This window comes from Nyctereutes procyonoides, unplaced genomic scaffold, assembly GCF_905146905.1.
Source record: "Nyctereutes procyonoides isolate TBG_1078 unplaced genomic scaffold, NYPRO_anot_genome, whole genome shotgun sequence".
Taxonomy (NCBI): Eukaryota; Metazoa; Chordata; class Mammalia; order Carnivora; family Canidae; genus Nyctereutes; species Nyctereutes procyonoides.
This window is the reverse complement of record NW_026575020.1, coordinates 36,037,949-36,058,461: the sequence shown is the minus strand read 5'-3', so window position 1 is coordinate 36,058,461 and position 20,513 is coordinate 36,037,949. Positions and strand designations below refer to the sequence as shown.

Sequence of the window (20,513 nt, the reverse complement as noted above, 5' to 3'; positions counted from 1 at the left end):
TCAAGAGTTGGCCACTCAACTGACTGAGCCACCCAGGTGCCCCATTGGTCCACATTTTTTTTTTTAAGATTTTATTTATTCATGAGAGACACACACAGAGAGAGGCAGAGACACAGGCAGAGGGAGAAGCAGGCTCCATGCAGGGAGCCCGACTTGGGACTCGATCCCGGGTCTCCAGGATCACGCCCTGGGCTGAAGGCGGCGCTAAACCGCTGAGCCACCCGGGCTGCCCTCAATGGTCCACATTTAAAGGCCAGCTTTACAGTGAGTGCAGGACAGTATTTACTGAATGGGAGGGGGTCAGAATATGGCGAGGGGAGGAAGGAGGTCATGAAGCTTTGTGTGGTGCAGTCCCATTTGGGGGAGAAATGCCTAGTTTCTCTCTAGGATAGGCTGCTAGCTCCGTGAGGCCAGGGCATTTCCTATGCCTGGTACACAGATGTCTCACCTGGTAAGGATTCAGTACCTGCATATGTGTAGGAAGGAGAGGATGTGTGCCTAGGAAAGTCTGGAAGGCTATGAGCCTAAAATCTTCAGAGTAGCTGTCTTCACATGGTAGGATTAAACTCCCTTACTGTTTGCCCATCTTCAGGTAGGGGAAAGTTTCCAGAGTGGGCTGGTGGGAGGAGCAGGTACTGGATCCTGTCATGGCTGGGCAGCAGCCGTCCATCCCCTGACCCCACGGCCCCTGAAATGGGCAACTCGGCAGCCCTGAGAGAGGGAAGGGGGCCGTTTAGTGTCTTGGGGTGGCCTCACTTCTTGACTTCTAGATGGCGACCTTCTCTTTGTGTCTTCATGCCATCTTCTCTCTGGGCATGTTTGTGTCCCATCTCCTCCTCATGTAAGGACACCAGTCATACCAGACTGGGGCCCACCCTGAGGACCTCATTTGAACCTAATGACCTGTCTCGAAATACAGTCACCTTCTGAAGTCTCCAACATGTGAATTTGGGGAGACACATTTCACCCCATGACAGGTCATCTGCAGACATTTCTTGCTCAGAGTCAGCAGTATCCCCCTCCCCCCCAGAGGCTTTTAGTTCTCTACCCAGTTCTTTCTCACCAATGCCACGTGCCCCTCCTTTTCTGAGCCGGCTCTTTCCCTTGCCCTTAGCCCTCCGCTGACCCAGTTCTTCTTGGAGTGTGGAGGCTTGGTGCGCACAGACAAGAAGCCAGCCCTGTGCAAAAGTTACCAGAAGCTGGTCTCTGAGGTCTGGCACAGGAGACGGTGAGTGACTGAGCCCCTGACCTTGGGCAGGTACGTGGGGCTGGGGATTTTTCTCTTGGCCCCTCACTGTGTACTTGGCCACACTTCACCTGTGTGATTCTCATGGCAACCTTGCTTTACAAATTGGGGGAACTGAGGTGCAGAGAGATTTATGTGTCTGGCTCAGTGTCATCCAGCATGTGAAAGATGGAGCTAGAATTTGAATGTGACATTTCCTGGAGCCTGCGGCCACTTCCCAAATATGGGTACCAAGGCCCAGAGACATGCGCCGTGACTCCTCCCAAGTCCCAGCCACCACCATGTATGTGGGAGAGACTCGCACAAGTGGTGGCTGGTGCTGACGGGGCAGGGGCTTAGTTCAGTATGAATTGAATTTAAAGACTAGAAGTTTGGAGTAAACCTGTTTCTCCAGGAAAATTGGGAGTAGCTTAAAATGAGAGCATAGAAATAAATATTCTATGTGTAAAAGCAGATGATAAAACAGTGCGATGGAATATAATTCCAGTTCTGTTAGAAGCCAAGTTTGTTTTCTTTTTTTTTTTTTTAAGATTTTATTTATTCATTCATTCATGAAAGACACACACAGAGAGAGAGAGAGAGAGAGAGGCAGAGACACAGGCAGAGGGAGAAGCAGGCTCCATGCTAGGAGCCCGATGTGGGACTTTTTTTTTTTTTTTTTTTTTAATTTATGACAGTCACAGAGAGAGAGAGAGAGAGAGAGGCAGAGACACAGGCAGAGGGAGAAGCAGGCTCCATGCACCGGGAGCCCGATGTGGGATTCAATCCCGGGTCTCCAGGATCGCGCCCTGGGCCAAAGGCAGGCGCCAAACCACTGTGCCACCCAGGGATCCCCCGATGTGGGACTTGATCCGGGTCTCCAAGATCACACCCCGGGCCAAAGGCAGGGGTCAAACCGCTGAGCCACCTGTGTTTTCTACCTGTGTCTGTTTATATGGAAAAATCTGGAAATCTTTTTTATTTTTTAAGATTTTATTTATTTATTGGAGAAAGAGAGCAGAACAAGAGAGAGAGGGAGGGGCAGAGGGAGAGGGAGAATCAGACTCCCCCCTGAGCAGGAACCCCAACTTGGGGCTTGATTCCAGTACTCTGGAATTGTGACCTGAGCCGAAGGCAGACGCTCAGCCGACTGAGCCACCCCAGGTGCCCCAAAATCTGGAAATCTGAATGGTATTTATCTCTGGGTGGTGATGTTTCCTTATTGGGCTTTTCTGAAATTTTAGATTTTACAATAATGAACATGTATTACTTTTGAAATTAGAAAAAAACACCATAAGTATTTCAGAAAGAAACCAGTTTTAAAGTAAGCTTGTCCTAGACTAAGGGGAAATGATGCTGAGCCAGTCAAGAGTTCTTTGCCTGGTTGAGCGGTGACTTGACATTTTCCTTGTTGACTGTGGGGATATGGGAGCTGGCAGGCACTTCTGGCTGAGTTAGGATGTCCCAGAGTTTCAGGAGACACTTCACTGATTCTGATGCAGCCACCCTGGTCCATCTGCTTACCAACCCTCATGGGATCATGTGGCTCCGAGCGGGCCACCTGCGCTAACATGTCTGGTCTTTCTACAGCCCAAGCTATGTGGTTCCCACCAGCCTGTCTCACGGGATCAAGTTGGTCAACCCAATGTTCCGAGGCTATGCTCAGCAGGTAGGCCATCCGAGCTGTGCAGGGGACACCCAGTGCCACTACCAGGGCCAACTCTGAAGCCCAGGCCAGCATGGAAGACAGCAGGGCAGCTCGGCATTACAGGGCAGGTCTCCTCACACTGCCTGAGCCGTTCGTGTGTGTGAGGACACGGTAGCCTCTGGGTGTTCTCTGTACTTGACGGTATGGAGGCTGAGTCACTTGCCCTGGCCACGTGCCTGGTACATGGCGGAGGGGAGATTGAACCCCCAGCAGGCTGGCTGCAGAGTCTGACTGCGTGCAAAATGGCACATGTTTTCTCATTCCCCAATCACAGGCAGACTTTCACTTTTATTAAAGGAAGACGTTTGATTACAAGTTTTTATAAATCTAGGGGACCCTTTGGAAATCAGTGATACTTTCTATTGCATAAACTCAGGACCAAGACGAAGCAGAATGCAGCCACATGTTTACCCTGGTCCCAGGCTGAGCTGATAGTTCACATGGTCTGGTCCCCGGGTCAGATGCCACATGGCCTAGGGCTTCACTGCCAGGCTTGCGGGTGGAGCTGGGTCTGTCTGGGTGGCTGTCCCTGCAGCCTGAAGGTGGGGGCCAGGAAGAGAGAGCAGCGGTCAGACAAGGGATGCCTTCCATCCTCTCCCTTGGCCCCCATCACCCTGCCTGCTGTCCCTTCCCAGGATGAGGGTTGCTGGGCATTCCTCTCCCTACACCCTCAGTTGGATGAACACCGGGCTCCTGACTGAGAAGCTAGCACTACCCGAACACCACCCTTTTTAGAAAGTGACCGTGTCCTCCATGATCACAGTTCACCACCTCCCATTTATTAGGTTGTCACTACCTGCCACACAGGGACAGCCCTGTTTATCCTTGCAGAGCTTTCCTGAGGGGGGCCCTGTCATCACCCCCATGTTATAGGTAAGGAGCTGAAGCTCAGAGAGGTTCTTCAGCTTGCTCAGGTTACACAGCACAGAGCAGCAGGGTGGGACACAGGCCGAGCTGAGCCATTCCCCAGGCTCTCTATGAGGACACCATGGAGCAGGGCTGCTGCCTGACACTCACCGGGCTCCAGAAGCATCCCTGTCTCTGGTTCTTAGGTGTAACACAGGGAACATATTTCTGAGTCTGAAACGTAGATGCAGCTGTGGACCTCTGTTAATGACCAGAGCATGCTGTCACGTTTCCACAGGGCTTGAGATTTTAGCAACAAACACAGTACCATTATCAAAAGGAAGAACCAGAAAGAATAGTAGATGGCATTTCGATGGCCCATTTTTCTTTTTTTTTTTTAAGATTTTATTTATTCATGAGACACACAGAGAGAGAGAGAGAGAGAGAGAGAGAGAGGCAGAGAAACAGGCAGAGGGAGAAGCAGGCTCCATGCAGGGAGCCTGACGTGGGACTCGATCCCAGGTCCCCAGGATCAGGCCCTGGGCTGAAGGCGGCGCTAAACCGCTGAGCCACCTGGGCTGCCCTCGATGGCCCATTTCTTAAACCTTCCAGGGCCCCTGACACAGGCAGGAAGGATTCACAGGCATGAATCCCTCCCCCCAACTCCCCAGTGTAGGATAAGCTAGTGATTAATTTATCTGATCTTCGAATTGGACATTTTGCCTGAGGAAAATCATCTAGAGCCCTCCTTTCCCTGTCCCAAACTGAGAGAACGAGGCCCTTCTCTTTATACCCCTGATGGAAGGCTGGGGAGGCTTGGCTGGGTGCAGCTACTCCGTGATCCAACATGGTGTTGATCAGGTGTTGGGCAGGGGGTACTGCTGCTGATGCTGGGCACCGTGAGGGGCAGGGCCTTGAATCCAGTGGCCCAGCATGGCATCAGTTACCCCAGCCATTGGAGACCAGCCACTGCCACTGGCTCCTGGCCTTCTGAAGCACCTGTGTGTGTGCACCTCTTGGCTGGTCTCCGTGAACAGGTGTGGGAAGCCTTGCCACCCAGGCTTTCTGCTCGGTGTGGAGATTTAGTCAGAGGTATAATAAAAGTGCCACTGCTGTGATTCGAGGCCCAATCAGCCTGAAGGGTCAGCTTCAATAGGTCATGCTCATGTCTCTGGAAGGGTGCCATCCTGCCTCCAGAACCTGTCCCCATACCACACAAGCCACAATGGTGAGGGAAGGAGTGGGCCCAGGGACTGGCAGAAGGGTGGGGAGAGCAGGGAGGACCAGAGGAAGGGTGGGGTGGAGGGTGCAGGCCCCTGGCCTGCTGCCTGGCATCACCCCTGCAAAAGTCACCTGAGCTGTCACATACACATGGGTCTGTCACCTTCATCCTTCCCAGGGTCCCCTCCTGTAGGCAGCAAGGTGACTCCAAGGCCGAATGCAAGCCCCTCCGCTCTTTCACACTGAGTGGAAACAGGGCTATAAGTGCTTAGCATGAGCTGGGGAGTCACATGGACCCAGTGGGGATCTTGGACCTGCCACTTCACAGCTGCAGGACTGGGGAGGGGTCACTTACCCTCTCGAGGCTGCAGCATCCTCAGTAGAGCAGGGGTTCGGACAGAGCTGCCATGGCGGCCACTGTCAGGGCCACCCAGTGCATCTGAACACCCAGGATGGATCCACTGGTGACCTTGGCCGCGGAAGCAGCGGGATGCTTGCGGCAGGTTCCTCTGCGCCGGGGAAGCCCTGGTGACACAGCCCCTGCTTCCAGGACACCCAGGAGTTCCTGTGCTGCCTGATGGACCAGCTACATGAGGAGCTCAAGGAGCCAGTGGTGGCGGCTGCCGCAGCGCTGGTAGAAACACGGGACTCAGACTCGAGTGACACAGACGAGAAGCGGGAGGGCGACCGGAGCCCATCAGAGGATGAGTTCCTGTCCTGTGACTCGAGCAGCGACCGGGGCGAGGGTGACGGGCAGGGCCATGGCGGGGGCGGCTCGCAGGCTGAGGCGGAGCTTCTGATCCCCGATGAGGCTGGCCGCGCCATCTCTGAGAAGGAGCGCATGAAGGACCGCAAGTTCTCCTGGGGCCAGCAGCGCACCAGCTCGGAGCAAGTGGATGAGGACGCTGATGTGGACACGGCCATGGCTGCCCTTGACGACCAGCCATCGGAGGCCCAGCCACCATCGCTGCAGTCCCCCAGCCCCTGCCGGACCCCAGGTGCCAGACAGCTGCTTGGGGATCCCCACCCGCTTTGTCCAGCACGTCCCACGTGCCAGGCACCGACTTGTGCTGGCCCGCTGGCCTGTCCCTCCCTGTAGGGCCCCCCATCAGAGCCCCTCTGGGGTGAGGACCACGTAGTGTGCAGACTCACTCAGAACTGGGGTGTGGCTCAGCCTGCCCTGTGGCCCCCACTGGACACTGGAGGACATGTGTCCTGCAGGTTTGGTGGGCACCAGGGCGGTGGGGGTCAAAAGGCAGAGGACACCTGGTGGGCTCTGGCCTCGGGCCACAGTAGATGCTGGCAGGTCCCCTTCCTGATCAGGCCACGGAGCTGGAGTGGCTCCCCAAGGCCCAGCAATGGTCTCCTGTCTGCCCGTAGAGCCAGACAACGAGGCCCACATGTGGAGCACCTCCCGTTCCTGCAGCCCCGTACATCACCACGAGGGCCACACCAAGCTGGGCAGCAGCCCTCCTCGGGCAAGCCCTGTGAGGATGGGGCCATCGTACGTGCTCAAGAAAGGTTTGCAGGGTGGGGCAGGGAGGGTGGGTCAGCAGGGCATCCACAGGGGTGCGAGTGGGGGCTCCCCATCTTAACTGACAGTGTTCCAGGCTCTGGGAGAGAGCTGCATACCCCACCATGTGACACAGACATGACCCCAAGTCCCCACCAAGCAAACCCCAGTGCCACTCCTTGCCCCAGACTGGCTGGTGGGGTTGGGCCTAGTCCTGTGCTGTGCCCCCAGCCCAGGTGTTGAGTGCAGGCAGCCGCAGGCGGAAGGAGCAGCGCTACCGTAGCGTCATCTCTGACATCTTCGACGGCTCCATCCTCAGCCTCGTGCAGTGTCTCACCTGTGACCGGGTGAGCCCTGGGAGTAGAGAGGCCCAGGCCAGCCTTCAGTGGCCCTGGTGGCCCTCCCTCAGGTTGGGGGTGGGGGAATGGGTTCTTCACCAGGGGGCCCCTGCCTTTCTGGATGGGGAGGGCCCTGATGGCCTGGCTCCCATGTCCAGGGGATGGGGAGCCAACCCTCTGTCCTCTACCTGCCATCTGGTGGCTGGGCTTCGGGCTGCAGACTCTGCTTGGTAAGGGCAGGGCGGCAACCTGGAAGGTGGAAACCTAGGCTGACCTTTAACCTCACAGGTGTCCACCACGGTGGAGACATTCCAGGACCTGTCGCTGCCCATTCCTGGCAAGGAGGACTTGGCTAGACTCCACTCGGCCATCTACCAGAATGTGCCGGCCAAGCCAGGTGCCTGTGGGGACGGCTACACCGCCCAGGGCTGGCTCGCCTTCATCATGGAATATATCCGGAGGTAGGCCTGCCTTCCTGCCTGTTGGAGACACGATGTACAGATGTTGGTTGAGTGGGGCGGGAGCTTCTTCAGCCACACTGGGATGGCCTGGATTGGGTGGGCCTTATCTGAAGAGAGGGAATGTCAGGGGAGTCACCAGGTGGCAGCTAGAAAGGATGACAGCAGCTGGAGAGCAGGCCTAGCCCGGCAGGGAGAGCAGTGGGCAGCTTTCCGGAGCCCCCACTGTGTGCCACGAGGCCTGCAGATGGCCAGGGGAGTCCCATCGGCCTAGAGGATGGGCCGGTGTGACCAGAGCCATTTCACAGATGTGAAGATGAGGCTCAGGGAGAGGTGATGTCACTCTCCCAAGGACACTGGGCTGCTGGCTGGTGGGCCCAGGTGTTTGGCTCCAGACCTCTGCCCATTCCACCCACCTGGCTGAGATGCCTCTCTGGGCCCAAAGTGGCCAAGTCTTTGTCTTGCCCAGACCCTGGCAGTACCCTGCCACCCGCTTTCTGTCTCCCTAGGTTTTTGGTATCCTGTACCCCCAGCTGGTTTTGGGGGCCAGTCGTCACACTGGAAGACTGCCTTGCTGCTTTCTTTGTTGCTGATGAACTGAAGGGTGAGTGGTGTGGGCTGGCTGGGTAGGGGATTGCTGGGTGAGCATGCAGCTGGTTTCTGGAACTCACTGTTAGTATCAGCGCCCCTCACTGCCCCCATGTCAGGCTGGGCCTGGGACTGCATATCCGCCCAGTCCCACCATCTGGAGCTCTTAGGGCTTCATCTGTTTTTCTTTTGCTTACCCATTTAGTGGACAGAAATGATAACTGTGCTTTCATTTTGTATTTCCTTGGTTACTGATGAGCTTGGAAAGTTTGCATAAATGTTTTGCTCTTTAATTTCCTATTTTGAAATTCCCCATTCCTGTCCCTTTCCCATTTTTCTGAGTGCTTGGCATCTTTCAAACCTTTGGGAAAGCTCTTTTTAAAAATCAGATGAATTGTGATAAAACACACATAACCTAAAATTTATCATCTTCATAATTTTTAAGGATACAGTTTAGTAGCATTGATGGTATTCACATTGTTGTGCAATCAATCTCCAGAACTGTTTCATTCTACAAAATGGAAACTGTCTGCCCCTGAGACAGCACCTCTCTATTTTCTCCCTCCCCTGGCCCCTGGCGCCCACCATCCTACTTCCTGTCTCTAAGAACTTGACCACTTTAGGCACCTCATCTAAGTCAACTCATGTGGTATTTGTCTTTTTGTGACTGGCCTGTTTCACTCAATGTGATGTCCTCTGGGTTCATCCGTGTTATAGGAGGTGTCAGAATCTCCTTCCTTTTTAAAGCTGCGTCGTATTCCACTGGTAGACCATGTGTTACTTATCCGTTCAACTCTCAGTGGTCACATGGGTTGCATCTGCCTTTTGGCTTTTGTGAGAATGATGCTGCAACAAACATGGGTCTGCATCTGTCTCTTCTAGACTGATTTTACTTCCTTTGGATGTATACCCAGAAGTGGGGTTGCTGGATCGTATGGTAGTCCTATTTTTAATTTTTTGAGGAACCTCCCTGCTGTGTTCCATGATGGCTATGTCAATTTCCATTCTAGTAGTTATGCACAAGATCCCCTTCTCCACATCCTTGCCAGCACCTGTTCTCTCACTTTTTAAAAATTTCTTTTTGATTAGAGGTATTCTAACAGATGTCGGGTAATATCTCATTACAGTTTTGATTTGAGTTTCTCCTGATGATGAGTGATGTTGAGCATCTTTTTAATGTACCCATTGGTCATTTGTTTGTCTTCTTTGGAAAAATGTCTATTCAGGTCCTCTGCCACTTTTTGAATGGATTATCTGGGGGCAGGGTTTGGCTATTGATTTGAATGAATTCCTTATTTATTCTGGATATTAACCCCTTATCTGATATATGGTTTCCAAATATTTCCTACCATTTCTGTAGGTTGCTTCTTTATTTTGTAAGTTGTTTCCTTTGTTGTGCAGAGCTTTTTAGTTTGATGTAGTCCTGCTTGTTTGTTTTTGCTCTTGTTGCCTATGCTTTGGTGTCCTATCCGAAAAATCATTGCCAAGACCAATGTCAAAGAGCATTTTCCCTGTTTTCTTTTTTTCTTTTTAAAGATTTTATTTATTTATTCATGAGAGACACAGAGAGAGAGAGGTAGAGACACAGGCAGAGGGAGAAGCAGGCTCCATGCAGGAAGCCTGATGCAGGACTCAATCCCAGGTCTCCAGGATCACACCCTGGGCCAAAGGCAGGCGTTAAACCACTGAGCCACTCAAGGGACCCCCATTTCTGGGCTTTCAATTCTGTTCATTGGTCTGTGTCTGTTGTCATACCAGTACCAGACTGTTCTGATTACCGTAGTTTTGTACTATAGTCTGAAATTAGGAATTGTGATGCCTCCAGCTTTGTTCTTTCTCAAGATTGTTTTGGCCGTTTAGGATCTTTTGTAGTTCCATATGAATTTTAGTTTTTTTTTTTTTAATTTCTGTGAAAAATATCACTGGACTTTTGATAGGATTCCATTGACTCTATCGATGGCTTTGGGTAATATGGACTTTTTGACAGTATTTATTGTTCTGACTCATGAATGCAGGGTATCTCCTCGTTTGTCTGGTCATTGTGTAGGAACAACTCTGTCTTTGTCCTATCACTCTTACAACACTCCTGACACCAGATGTGTGGTGGTTTTCCCATACCAAGCAGTTTCGTGACACCGGCTGGCTATTGAGAATTCAACTCCATTGTGACACTGTCTACCTGGAGACAGCATCAGATCCCCCAGGTTAAGGACTCAGTCCTACAGGATTTCCCCTCCCCAACTTGAGGCCAGTCATAAGTCCTGGTTGTCGCCTGTGCTTCTGACTGATCAGCTATAGATTGAAGGTCCTCCTCCTCCTTGAGCTTGAGTAATTTGCTAGAGCTGTTACTTACTAGATTACTGGTTTATTGTAAAAGGATGTAACTCAGGAACAGCCAGATGGAAGAGAAGCACAGGGCAAGCTATAGAGAAGGGGCACAGAGCTTCCACATTCTCTGAGCTCTCTACTTTCCCTGTCTTCATTATGTTCACCAACTTGGAAGATCTCCAAACCCCTTGCCATTGAGATTTCTCCTCATGTAGGCAGGATCAGTTATAAACTCTCTGTGTAGAACATGAATGTGGCTGAAAATTCCAAACTTTTTGTTTAAAGATTTTATGTATTTATTCATGACAGAGAGAGAGGCAGAGACACAGGCAGAGGGGAAACAGGCTCCGTGCAAAGAGCCTGATGGGGGACTCGATCCTGGAACTCTGGGATCACACCCTGAGCCAAAGGTAGATGCTCAACTGCCGAGCCACCCAGGTGTCCCTGAAAATTTCAAATTTCTAATCATGGTTTGGTCTTTTTGGTGACTAGCTCTGATTCCAGAGCCATCCAGAGTCACCGTGTTAATTTCTTTTTTTTTTTTTTTTTTAGGATTTTATTAACTTTATTTTAGAGGGAAAGAGAGAGTGGGTACACATGTGAGCAAGGGGAGGGGCAGAGGGAGAGGGAAAGAATCCCCAAAAGCCTCCACACTGAGCAGGGAGCCTGATGCTGGGCTCAGTCTCACAACCCATGAGATCATGACCTGAGCCAAAACCAAGAGTTGGATGCTTAACCGACTGAACCACCCAGGCCCCCCCAGGTCATTTTGTTAGAATGAAAGTTAACTGACAAAAGTTAACTGCCATCACCTAGGGAATTCTGAGGGGCTTAGGAATTTTGTGTCAGGAAGCAGGGTCAAAGAGCAAATATCAGAACAAATGGTGCTCCTAGTACTCTTACCCCTTAGGAAAGTATAACGACTTCAGGAGCTCTGAGCCAGGAACCTTGGGCTATATTTTCTATAGTCTCACAGCTATTTTTGTTAGTGCCACGCAGGCATCCCTCAAATGCCTTTTCTGTTTCTGTTGAGAGGATCAGATGATTTTTATCCTTTATTCTATGAACGTAGAGTATCATGTGTACTGATTTGTGTATGATAGACCATACTTGCCTCCCAGGGTTAAATTCCATTTAGTCATCCTTTGTGTGATCCTTTTAATATGATGCTGGATTTGGTTTGCTAGAATATTGTTGAGAATTTTTCCATCTATATTCATCAGGATATTGGCTCATAGTTTTCTTGTAGTGTGCTTATCTCACTTTGGTATCAGGGTACTGCTGGCCTCATAATGAGTTTGAAAGTGCACCCTACTCAGTTTCTGGAAGAGTTTGAGGATTTGTGTCAGTTCTTTTTTAAATGTTTAGTAGAATTCACCAGCAAAACCATCTGGTCCTGGACTTTTGTTTGTTGGGAGGTTTTTTGTTTGTTTTTTTGTTTGCTTGTTTTGTTTTTTATTGCTTCAATTTCCTTACTCATTATTGGTCTATTCAGATTTTCTATTTTTTCATGATTCAGTCTTGCTAGGTTGTATGTTTCTAGGAATGTATCCATTTCTGCTAGGTTGTCCAGTTTGTTGGTGTACAATTAATTGGCCAAAGTGCTTCTTATGCTCCTTTGTATTTCTGTGGCATCAGGCATAAAAGGCATAAGAGTCCTCTTCCATTTATAATTTATTTGAGTCCTCTCTCCCTCTCTCTTTCACTCTCTCTCTCTGTCATTTTGCTAATCTAGCTAAATGTTTTTTCAATTTTATCTTTTCTGAAAATCAATTCTTAGTTTCAGTGACCTTTTTTCTGTTCTTTTCCTTATCTGTTTCATTTATTTCTGCTCCAGTCTCTATTATTTCCTTCCTTCTGCCAAGTTGGGGCTTAGTTTATTTTTCATTTCCTAAATCAGGTTGTTCATTTGAAATCTTTCTTTTTTTCTTAATATAGGCATTTATTGCTATGAAATTCCCTCTTTGAACTGCTTTTGCTGTATCCTATATGTGCCAGTATGTTGTGTTTTCATTTTTGTTTGTCTTGAGATACTTCCTGAGTTCCCTTTTGATTTCTTTGACTTGTTGGTGGTTGAGACATGTATTATTTGTAAATTTTTTAGTTTTCCTCCTGTCAATGGTTTCTGGTTTTATACCACTCTAGTTGGAAAAGATACTCAATATGACATTCATCTTCCCAAATTCATTAAGGCTTGTTTTGTGGCCCAGCTCCTGGAGCTGTTCTGAAGAATGTTCCATGGGCACTTGAAAATATGCATTCTGGTGCAGTTAGATGTAGTGTTCTGTATATGTCTGTTAGGTCCATTTGGTCTATACTCATTCAAGTCTGGTTCCCTTATTCATTTTTTTGTCTGGACGATCTGCCTGGTGTTGAAAGTGGGGAATTAAAGTCCCAACTATTAATTGTAGTGCTTACTATTTCTCCTCCAGTTGTGTTAATATTTGCTTTAAATATTTAGGCACTGCGGTGGTGGATGCATATATTTACAATGGCTACCTCCTCTTGTTGAATTACCCCTTTATCACTATATAGTGACCCTCTCTGTCTCTTGTGACAGATTTTGACTGAAAGTCTCTATTATTTGGTATCAGTACAGCCACCTCTGCTCTGTTGGTTTCCATCCGCAGGGAATGTTTCCTTCTGTCCCCATCTCTCAGCCTCTGTGCCCTTAAAGCTGAAGTGAGTCTCTTGCAGGCAGCATATTGGGTCATGTTTCGTAAGCGTAAATCATTATGTTCACCTCTGTTCCCATTTCCTGTCACCGCTCACTGTTGTCTGCATTTACTGCCCTAGGTGATAATATGTACAGCTGTGAACGGTGTAAAAAGTAAGTATGTGTGTTCTGGGGGTTCTCCCCAACTTCCCGTCCCGACCCCATTGTCTATCTGTGTCCCGTGTACTTCTCTGGTTCCTCCAGAGAGTTTGATCCTGACCTCACAGAGGTGACCATGTTGGGAAGGTGCTCATTGGGCCCTGTTGCCCCCACATGGGATGCTCACCACTTCTCACCCGTTCTTCCCTGCCAGGCTGCGAAATGGGGTGAAGTACTGTAAGGTCTTGCGGCTGCCCGAGGTGAGTAGAGCAGCCTCTCGTTGTCTCTGCCTGCCACTGACATGTGGTGGAGTGTAGGACAGAGGGAAACCCCTTTGCCTCAGGGAGCCTGAGCTGAAGAGGCCCAGGGCTGGGGGGAGTCTACTGCTTTGGCTGAGAGACCTACAGGGAGGGGAGGGTCCGGCTGGTGGAGGGTTTCATCTTTCACTTTGTGGCTTAGGACTCTCCCTCAGTGCCTCCTATGCTCTGCAGGTGTGGGGCAGGTGTGGGCAGAGGGTGCCACTTGGAGGAAGGCAGGTGTGTGGGGAGGGATGTGGCCACTATGCTGTCCCTGTCAGGGAACACCTTTCTGAGGAAGTGGGGCTGAGTGAGCCCTGGGCCCCCAGGGACTGGTGTCAGCCTCGTGGGGGGAGAATGAGGAAGGAGCCGGTGGCAAAGCTCTGTGGCAGGAACGGGCTTGGCCAAACTGAGGAAGGCCTGTGTGGCTGGAGCAAAGGAGAGTGGCCCAAGACAGCAGGTGCTTGGGGTGGTTCTGAGCAGGGTTGGGAAGCCCGTGGGAAAAAGCTATCTAAAAGTCAGTGCCGCAGAACTGGTTGTCAGAGTTCTGACAGCCAGCTTCCTGTACCAACCAGTGCAGCTCTCGGGGACAGCCTGTCTCTACAGCCAGTGCTGTCAGTGTGGCCCTGCCATCACGTGCGCCTCTGTGAGGGGACATGAGGTGACCCCTCAGGTGGCCCAGCCTCTGGAAGGCTCTAGCTGCTAAGTTTCCTGTTTTCACCTGGTTGATGAGATCTGGGTGGGTCCCACAGTGGGCCAGTGGGGGTCCCAGAGTCCAGCCTTGAGACCCTGCTTGGTTAGCAGGGGCCACAGGGCCTGGCCAGCCCTGCCTGGAATGACCTCTACCTCCCTCGCTTCCCCAGATCCTGTATATCCACTTGAAGCGTTTTCGGCATGAGGTCATGTATTCGTTCAAAATCAGCAGCCATGTCTCCTTCCCCCTCGAGGGACTGGACTTGCGTCCCTTCCTTGCCAAGGAGTGCACGTCACAGATCACCACCTACGATCTCCTGTCAGTCATCTGCCACCACGGCACAGCAGGCAGTGAGTCCAGCCACCCCTACCTCATCCCCGCCCCCTAGGGTATCTGTGACCAGCCTACCTCTCCCGGCACAGGTGGCCACTACATCGCCTACTGCCAAAATGTGATCAACGGGCAGTGGTATGAGTTCGACGACCAGTATGTCACTGAGGTCCACGAGACGGTGGTGCAGAGCGCTGAGGCCTACGTTCTCTTCTACAGGTGGGACCCTGGGCAGGCCGTCGTGGTAGGGCTGGGTCTGGCTAAGGAACAGACCGGTGACCTGGGGGCCTGGATGTGCTTGGAGGCAAGTGGTGCCTGGGAGGGTCCTAGGCCCGGGCAGTTAGGGTTTCAGTTTGTAAGAAAGAATCTTCTGGCTGAGGGGAAAGTGGGAAACCCAGGAAGCTGAGTTTGGGTCTTCTGTGGGGGGTCCTTTGGAAGGTGATATGGCCAGAACTCTGGCAGGGGTGGCAAGGCTCCTGGGATGCTGCTGGGTCGCTGAGGGGTTGGGGAGGGCGGTGATAGGTGACTCCAGACACGCCCCTGGCAGGTGTGGCTGGTGCCCCAGCATGGAGAGAGTCTGAACACAGCAGCTCCTGATTTTCCTGCCCCACCCGTGTCCCACCCCTGTCCCATCCTTGCCCCATCTTTGCTCTACCCTGCTGTACCCCTTGCTCTGCCTACCTGTGCCCCACCCCTGTCCCATCCCCTGCTGCAGGAAGAGCAGTGAGGAGGCTGTGCGGGAGCGGCAGCAAGTGGTGTCCTTGGCTGCCATGCGGGAGCCCAGCCTACTGCGGTTCTACGTGTCTCGAGAATGGCTCAACAAGTTCAACACGTTTGCTGAGCCAGGGCCCATCACGAATCACACCTTCCTCTGCTCCCATGGAGGTGAGGGCGCTTCCTCTGGGATTGGAGTGTGGGACGGGCGGCCGAGCCCCCCAGCCCTCCATCCCTGTGCCTCCCTCCACAGGCATCCCGCCCCACAAATACCACTACATTGATGACCTGGTAGTAATCCTGCCCCAGAACGTGTGGGAGCACCTCTACAACAGGTAGGGTGTTGTGCTGGCTCCTGTCCTGGCCGGACATCAGCGGGGTAGAGAGGGAAGCTGGGGAGCAAATGCCACCACGGTCCCCACCCCCCACCCCCGCCCAGGCAGCAAAGCAGCATGTGACTGCAGCAAATGAGACACGTGCGGGCGTCCCTGGGATCCTCACAGTTGGGAGGGAGAGAGACCGGCCCAAGCAAAAGCAAGCAAGTTCCCCTTCCAGCTAGTCCTGGGAGTACCGGCTCGGGGTGGCCCAGGCTCTGTGGCTGTGGGTCTTCCAGAAGGTTCAAGTCCCTCACGACCAGAAGCATGTGGCTCTCGTGTTGAGGACCTGCCTAGGCCCAGGTGGCTCTTCAGATGGGCAGACAGGATGCATCACACTGGGAGAGTGGCCAGACAGGTTGGGAGGGCCCCTCCTAAGATAGGCTTTGCCACCTCCTCTGGCGGGTCAGGTGCAGACTCAGCCTGGTTGTCAGTTGGGGGGGGGGGCGGGTCAGAGCCCCACAGAGAGCTGTGTCCCCATATCCCATGGGCATCCACCCTCCTATCTGCAGACAAGACAACCTTCTGCCTCCCTCTGAATGTGGGCTCTTGGCCACAGCAGCTCGTGCCCAGTAGCCCGGAGAGGAAGCGAGAATGCTCATCTGTCCTTTGGCCTTTAAACATATATTTGTGACACAGCTGCCCTGGGGCAGGCACTGTGCTGGATGCTGGGGCACACCAGCACGCAGGTCCCCTTGCCAGTCTAGTGAGGAAGACAGAAAAGCAAACAGGCTGTGCACAGGGCACCCAGAGCTGCCCGGGGGGCAGGGGGGGTGGCTGGCAGCATCTGGGAGCCATGGAGGAGGAGGAGGAGAAGGAAAAGAAGGAGGAGAAACTCACCACGTGGCTGGAGGTTCTTGGCCAGCTCTGCGGCCTCCCCTACTGGAACGCTCCCCTCAGGGCTGTGTCTCTCTCTCCCTCTCTCTCCCTGCCCTCCCTCTGGGTGCAGGTTTGGGGGCGGCCCTGCTGTGAACCATCTGTACGTGTGCTCCATCTGCCAGGTAGAGATCGAGGCGCTGGCCAAGCGCAGGCAGATCGAGATCGACACCTTCATTAAGGTGTGTGTGGGTGCGGGAGGGTGTCATGCCTGCAGTCTCTGTTGGGGACACACGGGGATTTGGGGGCCAAAGAGCCATGTGCAGTCAGGCTCTCTTTGCAGGGCCTGTCCTGTGAGAGAACAGTGACCAGGCATTTCAGATTTTACTGACAGGAGGGTCGGGTTCAGGAGGCTGAGGTCTCTCTGCTTGGTGCGCTATTAAGCCACTGTGGAAAGAGCAGAGTGCTGCTGTTTGGAGCTGGGGGACTCTTTATCGTGGGGACTGTCCTGTGTGTGATAGGACAGTTAGTGTCCCCACCACGCCCCAGTGAGAACCATGGGGTTCTACAAACCAACAGGGCAGGTATATTAAGTGAAAAAAGCAAGTGGCAAAACAGGACCCAGGATGATCCCATTTAGGAAAGGGGCTTCTGCACTGGAAGTAGGTGTGTGTGAGGCCAGGGTGGGTGGGGGGTCCTGAGCATGACCCCGCCTGGGCACCACCCGCCATTCAGTCAGTAGTGGAGCGTGGGTAAAAGACAGTTGGAAACGTGGAGCTTTGTGCCCCTGAGAAAAGGATGCGTCAGTATAGTTAATGAGGGAGCAGATCAGTGTGTCCTGTTAAGTGGAGGGAACCATGCCTGCCTGTAATCTCAGTTCAGGAGATTCACCAACATGTTACCTGTGGGACCACGGGAGACGTTTCTTTGAGCTTGTCTGGGAGCTCCTTGAGGATCTGGTGTTTTCTAAGGGAGGAGGGGAGAGGGGAGGGCAGGGGTGTTGGGGCCCTGGAGCTGACCCTCCCTTCTGCTCCCCCTGGTGGTGGCCCAGCTGAACAAAGCCTTCCAGGCGGAGGAGTCCCCCAGCGTCATCTACTGCATCAGCATGCAGTGGTTTCGGGAGTGGGAGGCCTTTGTCAAGGGCAAGGACAATGGTGAGTGGAGCATGCGTCTGGCACACCGCCTCCAAGAGAGCCACCAGGCTTCAGATCTGCCGGGAGTGCTGGGGGAGTGGGGGGCCCTGGGTCTGTGGCTGCCCAGCAGGTTTTAGGTGCCACCCTTCAGGCAAGTGTCTGCCTCCTACAGGAGCAGAGAGCACAGGTGTTCTTCTGGCCCCAGGGCTGGGGTCCCTGTCCACCCCCTTGCTGCCTCCCATGTCCCGGGGCCAGGTCACCCCATACCCCGTGCCCCAGGGCCAGGCCTTCTTGCTGCAGTAGGATAGGAGCCGTCTTGCTCTGCCCCTTCCCTCACGTACTGTCCCTGATGGTACCAGACAGGGCTGCCTTCCACCTGCTGGGCCCTTTCCTTTGTGGGGTCAAGATTTAAGTGGACAGACGGCTTCAGACTCTTAGGAAAGCACATGGACATGGTGCCCTCTGACCTCTGGCTTTACAGAGGCGGAGGCAGCCTCCCGCAGATCTGGCAAGAAAGAGCAGAGCTCAAGCTCTGGCCTGCCAGCGGCTGCCTCACCACCCCCAAGCCCCACATGCAGGGTCGGCAGGGCCAGCAGGCTCTGCAGGGGACATTTGCCCTTCAGGGCCTAAGTCCTAGCCTGGCCTCAGGGCAAGGAGAGGGGCCTCGCTGCCATCCAGCCCCATACAGGGGTGCCCGAAGGCTCCCTAGTGTATGTGGAGGCGGTCACGCCTGGCTGTGGTGTCGCAGCCTTGCCCTCGGGCCCTGGCATGGCCTCCTGCCAGCTCTTCCCTGGGCAGTCCTGTCCCCTGCCTCTGGAAACAGCTCTCGAGTCATGTGATGTTGAGGATGACATGAGGTCTGGAGAAGGGTGCTCAGCGAGTGGCCACTGCCATCAGCAGTGAGGGGTCTGAAACTAGTGCACATGTCCCAGAAATCCCCTCTGCAGGCTCCAGGGATACTCCGAGTCCCTTCTGGCTCTTCAACTTCTGTGGATGAGCCTCTGGTGCCCAAGCTCCTGTCCCTGTAAGGACGTTACACAGAACCCTTGGGCCCCAGACAGCCCCTCCAGGGTCACAGTGTAGGGGTCCCACCTTGAGGCTGTCTCTTACCTGTGGAGAGGTAGAGGGCCGTGGTGGGGGGCTGGGGTCTCTTCCCGCTGCTGCAGAGGCCCAGAGGCACTGAGCCTGAGCCACGTCTGTTCCAGAGCCCCCAGGACCCATTGACAACAGCAGGATCGCTCAGGTCAAAGGAAGTGGCCACATCCAGCTGAAGCAGGGTGAGTCTCGCCAGCGCCAGCCCTCACCTCCCAGGCCCACCAGGCTCCCCACGGTCCTTCGCGGCCACCAGTCACAGGCCCAGGGACCCCGCTGCTCATACCCATGCCCTGTGCCGGCCTCTGCCTGCCCTTTGTGTGAACCCCACACCCTGGAAACGGCAGCAGCCAGAGATGTGCCTTCCCAGGTCCTCAGAGGATGGATGTCCCACTGGAGCATCCTGAGAGTGCTATTTGACAGCCGTGCGGGGAGGTGCAAGGTTGCCATCCCTCCCTTTTGGGGCCTGGACCTCCAGGAGCCCCCCTATTGCCAGGGACCCTGACTTCACTGAGGCGGGGGGCGGCCTGCAGGTTAGCACAGGCCCAGCCCCAACCAGGTGGCCTCTTGGGCCCTGCAGGAGCCGACTACGGGCAGATTTCAGAGGAGACCTGGGTCTACCTGAACAACTTGTATGGTGGTGGCCCGGAGGTCGCCATCCGACAGAGTGTGGTCCAGCTCCAGGACCCAGAGAGCTTACATGGGGAGCAGAAAATTGAAGCTGAGACCCGGGCGGTGTGACTTGGTGCCAGTCTGTAAGTCCCTTCCCTTTGCAGAGACCCTCTCCTGCCCCTGTGCATTGGAAGAATGCATCCCTCAACACACCTTCTGTGAGGCTGTTTGGAAAAACACTCCTGTGGGCCCTGCTGGGCTGAGTGACCCAGGTGTCCCCACAGGCCCCAGCCTCTGCCCCCATCCCCGTGGAGGGTGTATCTGTGCCTGGAAGAGAGGCAGGCCGCTTTGGAAACCCAGATGTGTAAAGAGGCAGAAAAGTTGTTTGGGTTCCAGTGAATAATGTCACAACCAGGAAACATCTACTTCAGGCTCTTCACACGACCAGGGCTCAACTGCCTGGGTCCTTAACTGGGGCCTTTGTGTCCACTTGTTACTGTCATCGGGGCCCAGCTTTGGTCCCTGGAGCTGCAAGTCAGGGGCTGTGGCCTAGAAATGGAAGGGCGGGAGGGGCTCCAGGAGATGCTGGGAGCTGGGGTGCAGGAGTGCTGGAGCCGACTCCTCCCCAGCCCCCGCTTTGGCCCCATCCTGGGGATCACAGGAAGGCTCCGGAACCCTGGAACCCTGGGCTGCTCTCAGCGTTTCACCTCAGACTGACAACTCGGGGCTCATTTGTGATGGGGACCCAGGGTGAGGGGCAGATCTGTCGGTAGAGGTGGTTTCCGGAGGCAGCTGGTCCCTTTGTCCCTGGCTGCCCGTGCTGCCCCCACCAGGGAACCAGACAATGGGACAGAAGCATACCCCGCTTCACTGTCCTTTGCTGTGAATGCAGCTTCCAGGGTGGGGACTCCCCCTTTCTCCCCACACTGTCCTGGGGAGCCTGGGGAGGTGCGGCTCTGCTGCGGAAGCCCACCCTGGATGCTCAGTGAGGCTGCGCTGGGGTGAGCACAGGGGGCCGGGTCTTGTCTCCAGTGGCCCCCAAGCCCCTGGATGAAGCCACTGGGGCGAGCTGCCCACCTGGTCAGGCCCAGAGTGCATGGGAGCCAGGTCCCCACACCCCGTGGCCTTCAGGCTCTAGAAGCAGATGGGGCCGGGATCCTGGCAGCGCCCTGCAGCTTATTCGGTTCCTTCCCCGCTCCCCCCAAGGTAGCATGTGGTCCAAGAACAAGCGCCCTGGAAATCCCTTGACATTTGCTACAGTCTATTGAAAGTTCCTGCTGCAGCCGGCTGCCGGCTGCAGGTCGCCCCCCGCTGGTGACAGAGATTCCGCGCCAGGTTGCAAACTCGCCCGATGTCTGCGAGGCCTGTCGATGTTCAGACTGTCCTAATAAAGACTTATGCGTTCCCCTCGG

The 20,513-nt window shown here is 53.8% G+C and overlaps 1 protein-coding gene across 6 annotated transcripts in view; it reads left to right on the top strand.

Annotated features, from left to right (window-relative positions):
* Positions 1-20,513, top strand: part of USP20 (ubiquitin specific peptidase 20) — a 43,585-nt gene extending 23,072 nt beyond the window's left edge. For 5 of the 6 annotated variants that reach the window (XM_055328228.1, XM_055328245.1, XM_055328265.1 and 2 more), the window contains 18 exons: positions 1,115-1,228; positions 2,816-2,894; positions 5,551-5,998; positions 6,381-6,521; positions 6,745-6,860; positions 7,140-7,312; positions 7,819-7,913; positions 13,022-13,055; positions 13,255-13,300; positions 14,200-14,380; positions 14,453-14,579; positions 15,076-15,245; positions 15,328-15,409; positions 16,398-16,506; positions 17,316-17,418; positions 18,603-18,674; positions 19,070-19,244; positions 20,308-20,513. In XM_055328228.1, the coding sequence (XP_055184203.1) occupies positions 1,115-1,228; positions 2,816-2,894; positions 5,551-5,998; positions 6,381-6,521; positions 6,745-6,860; positions 7,140-7,312; positions 7,819-7,913; positions 13,022-13,055; positions 13,255-13,300; positions 14,200-14,380; positions 14,453-14,579; positions 15,076-15,245; positions 15,328-15,409; positions 16,398-16,506; positions 17,316-17,418; positions 18,603-18,674; positions 19,070-19,230 (2,251 nt within the window). In that variant the 3' untranslated portion in view covers positions 19,231-19,244; positions 20,308-20,513. The remainder of the gene's footprint in view (positions 1-1,114; positions 1,229-2,815; positions 2,895-5,550; positions 5,999-6,380; positions 6,522-6,744; positions 6,861-7,139; positions 7,313-7,818; positions 7,914-13,021; positions 13,056-13,254; positions 13,301-14,199; positions 14,381-14,452; positions 14,580-15,075; positions 15,246-15,327; positions 15,410-16,397; positions 16,507-17,315; positions 17,419-18,602; positions 18,675-19,069; positions 19,245-20,307) is intronic. The other variant, XM_055328254.1, reaches the window with a different exon arrangement.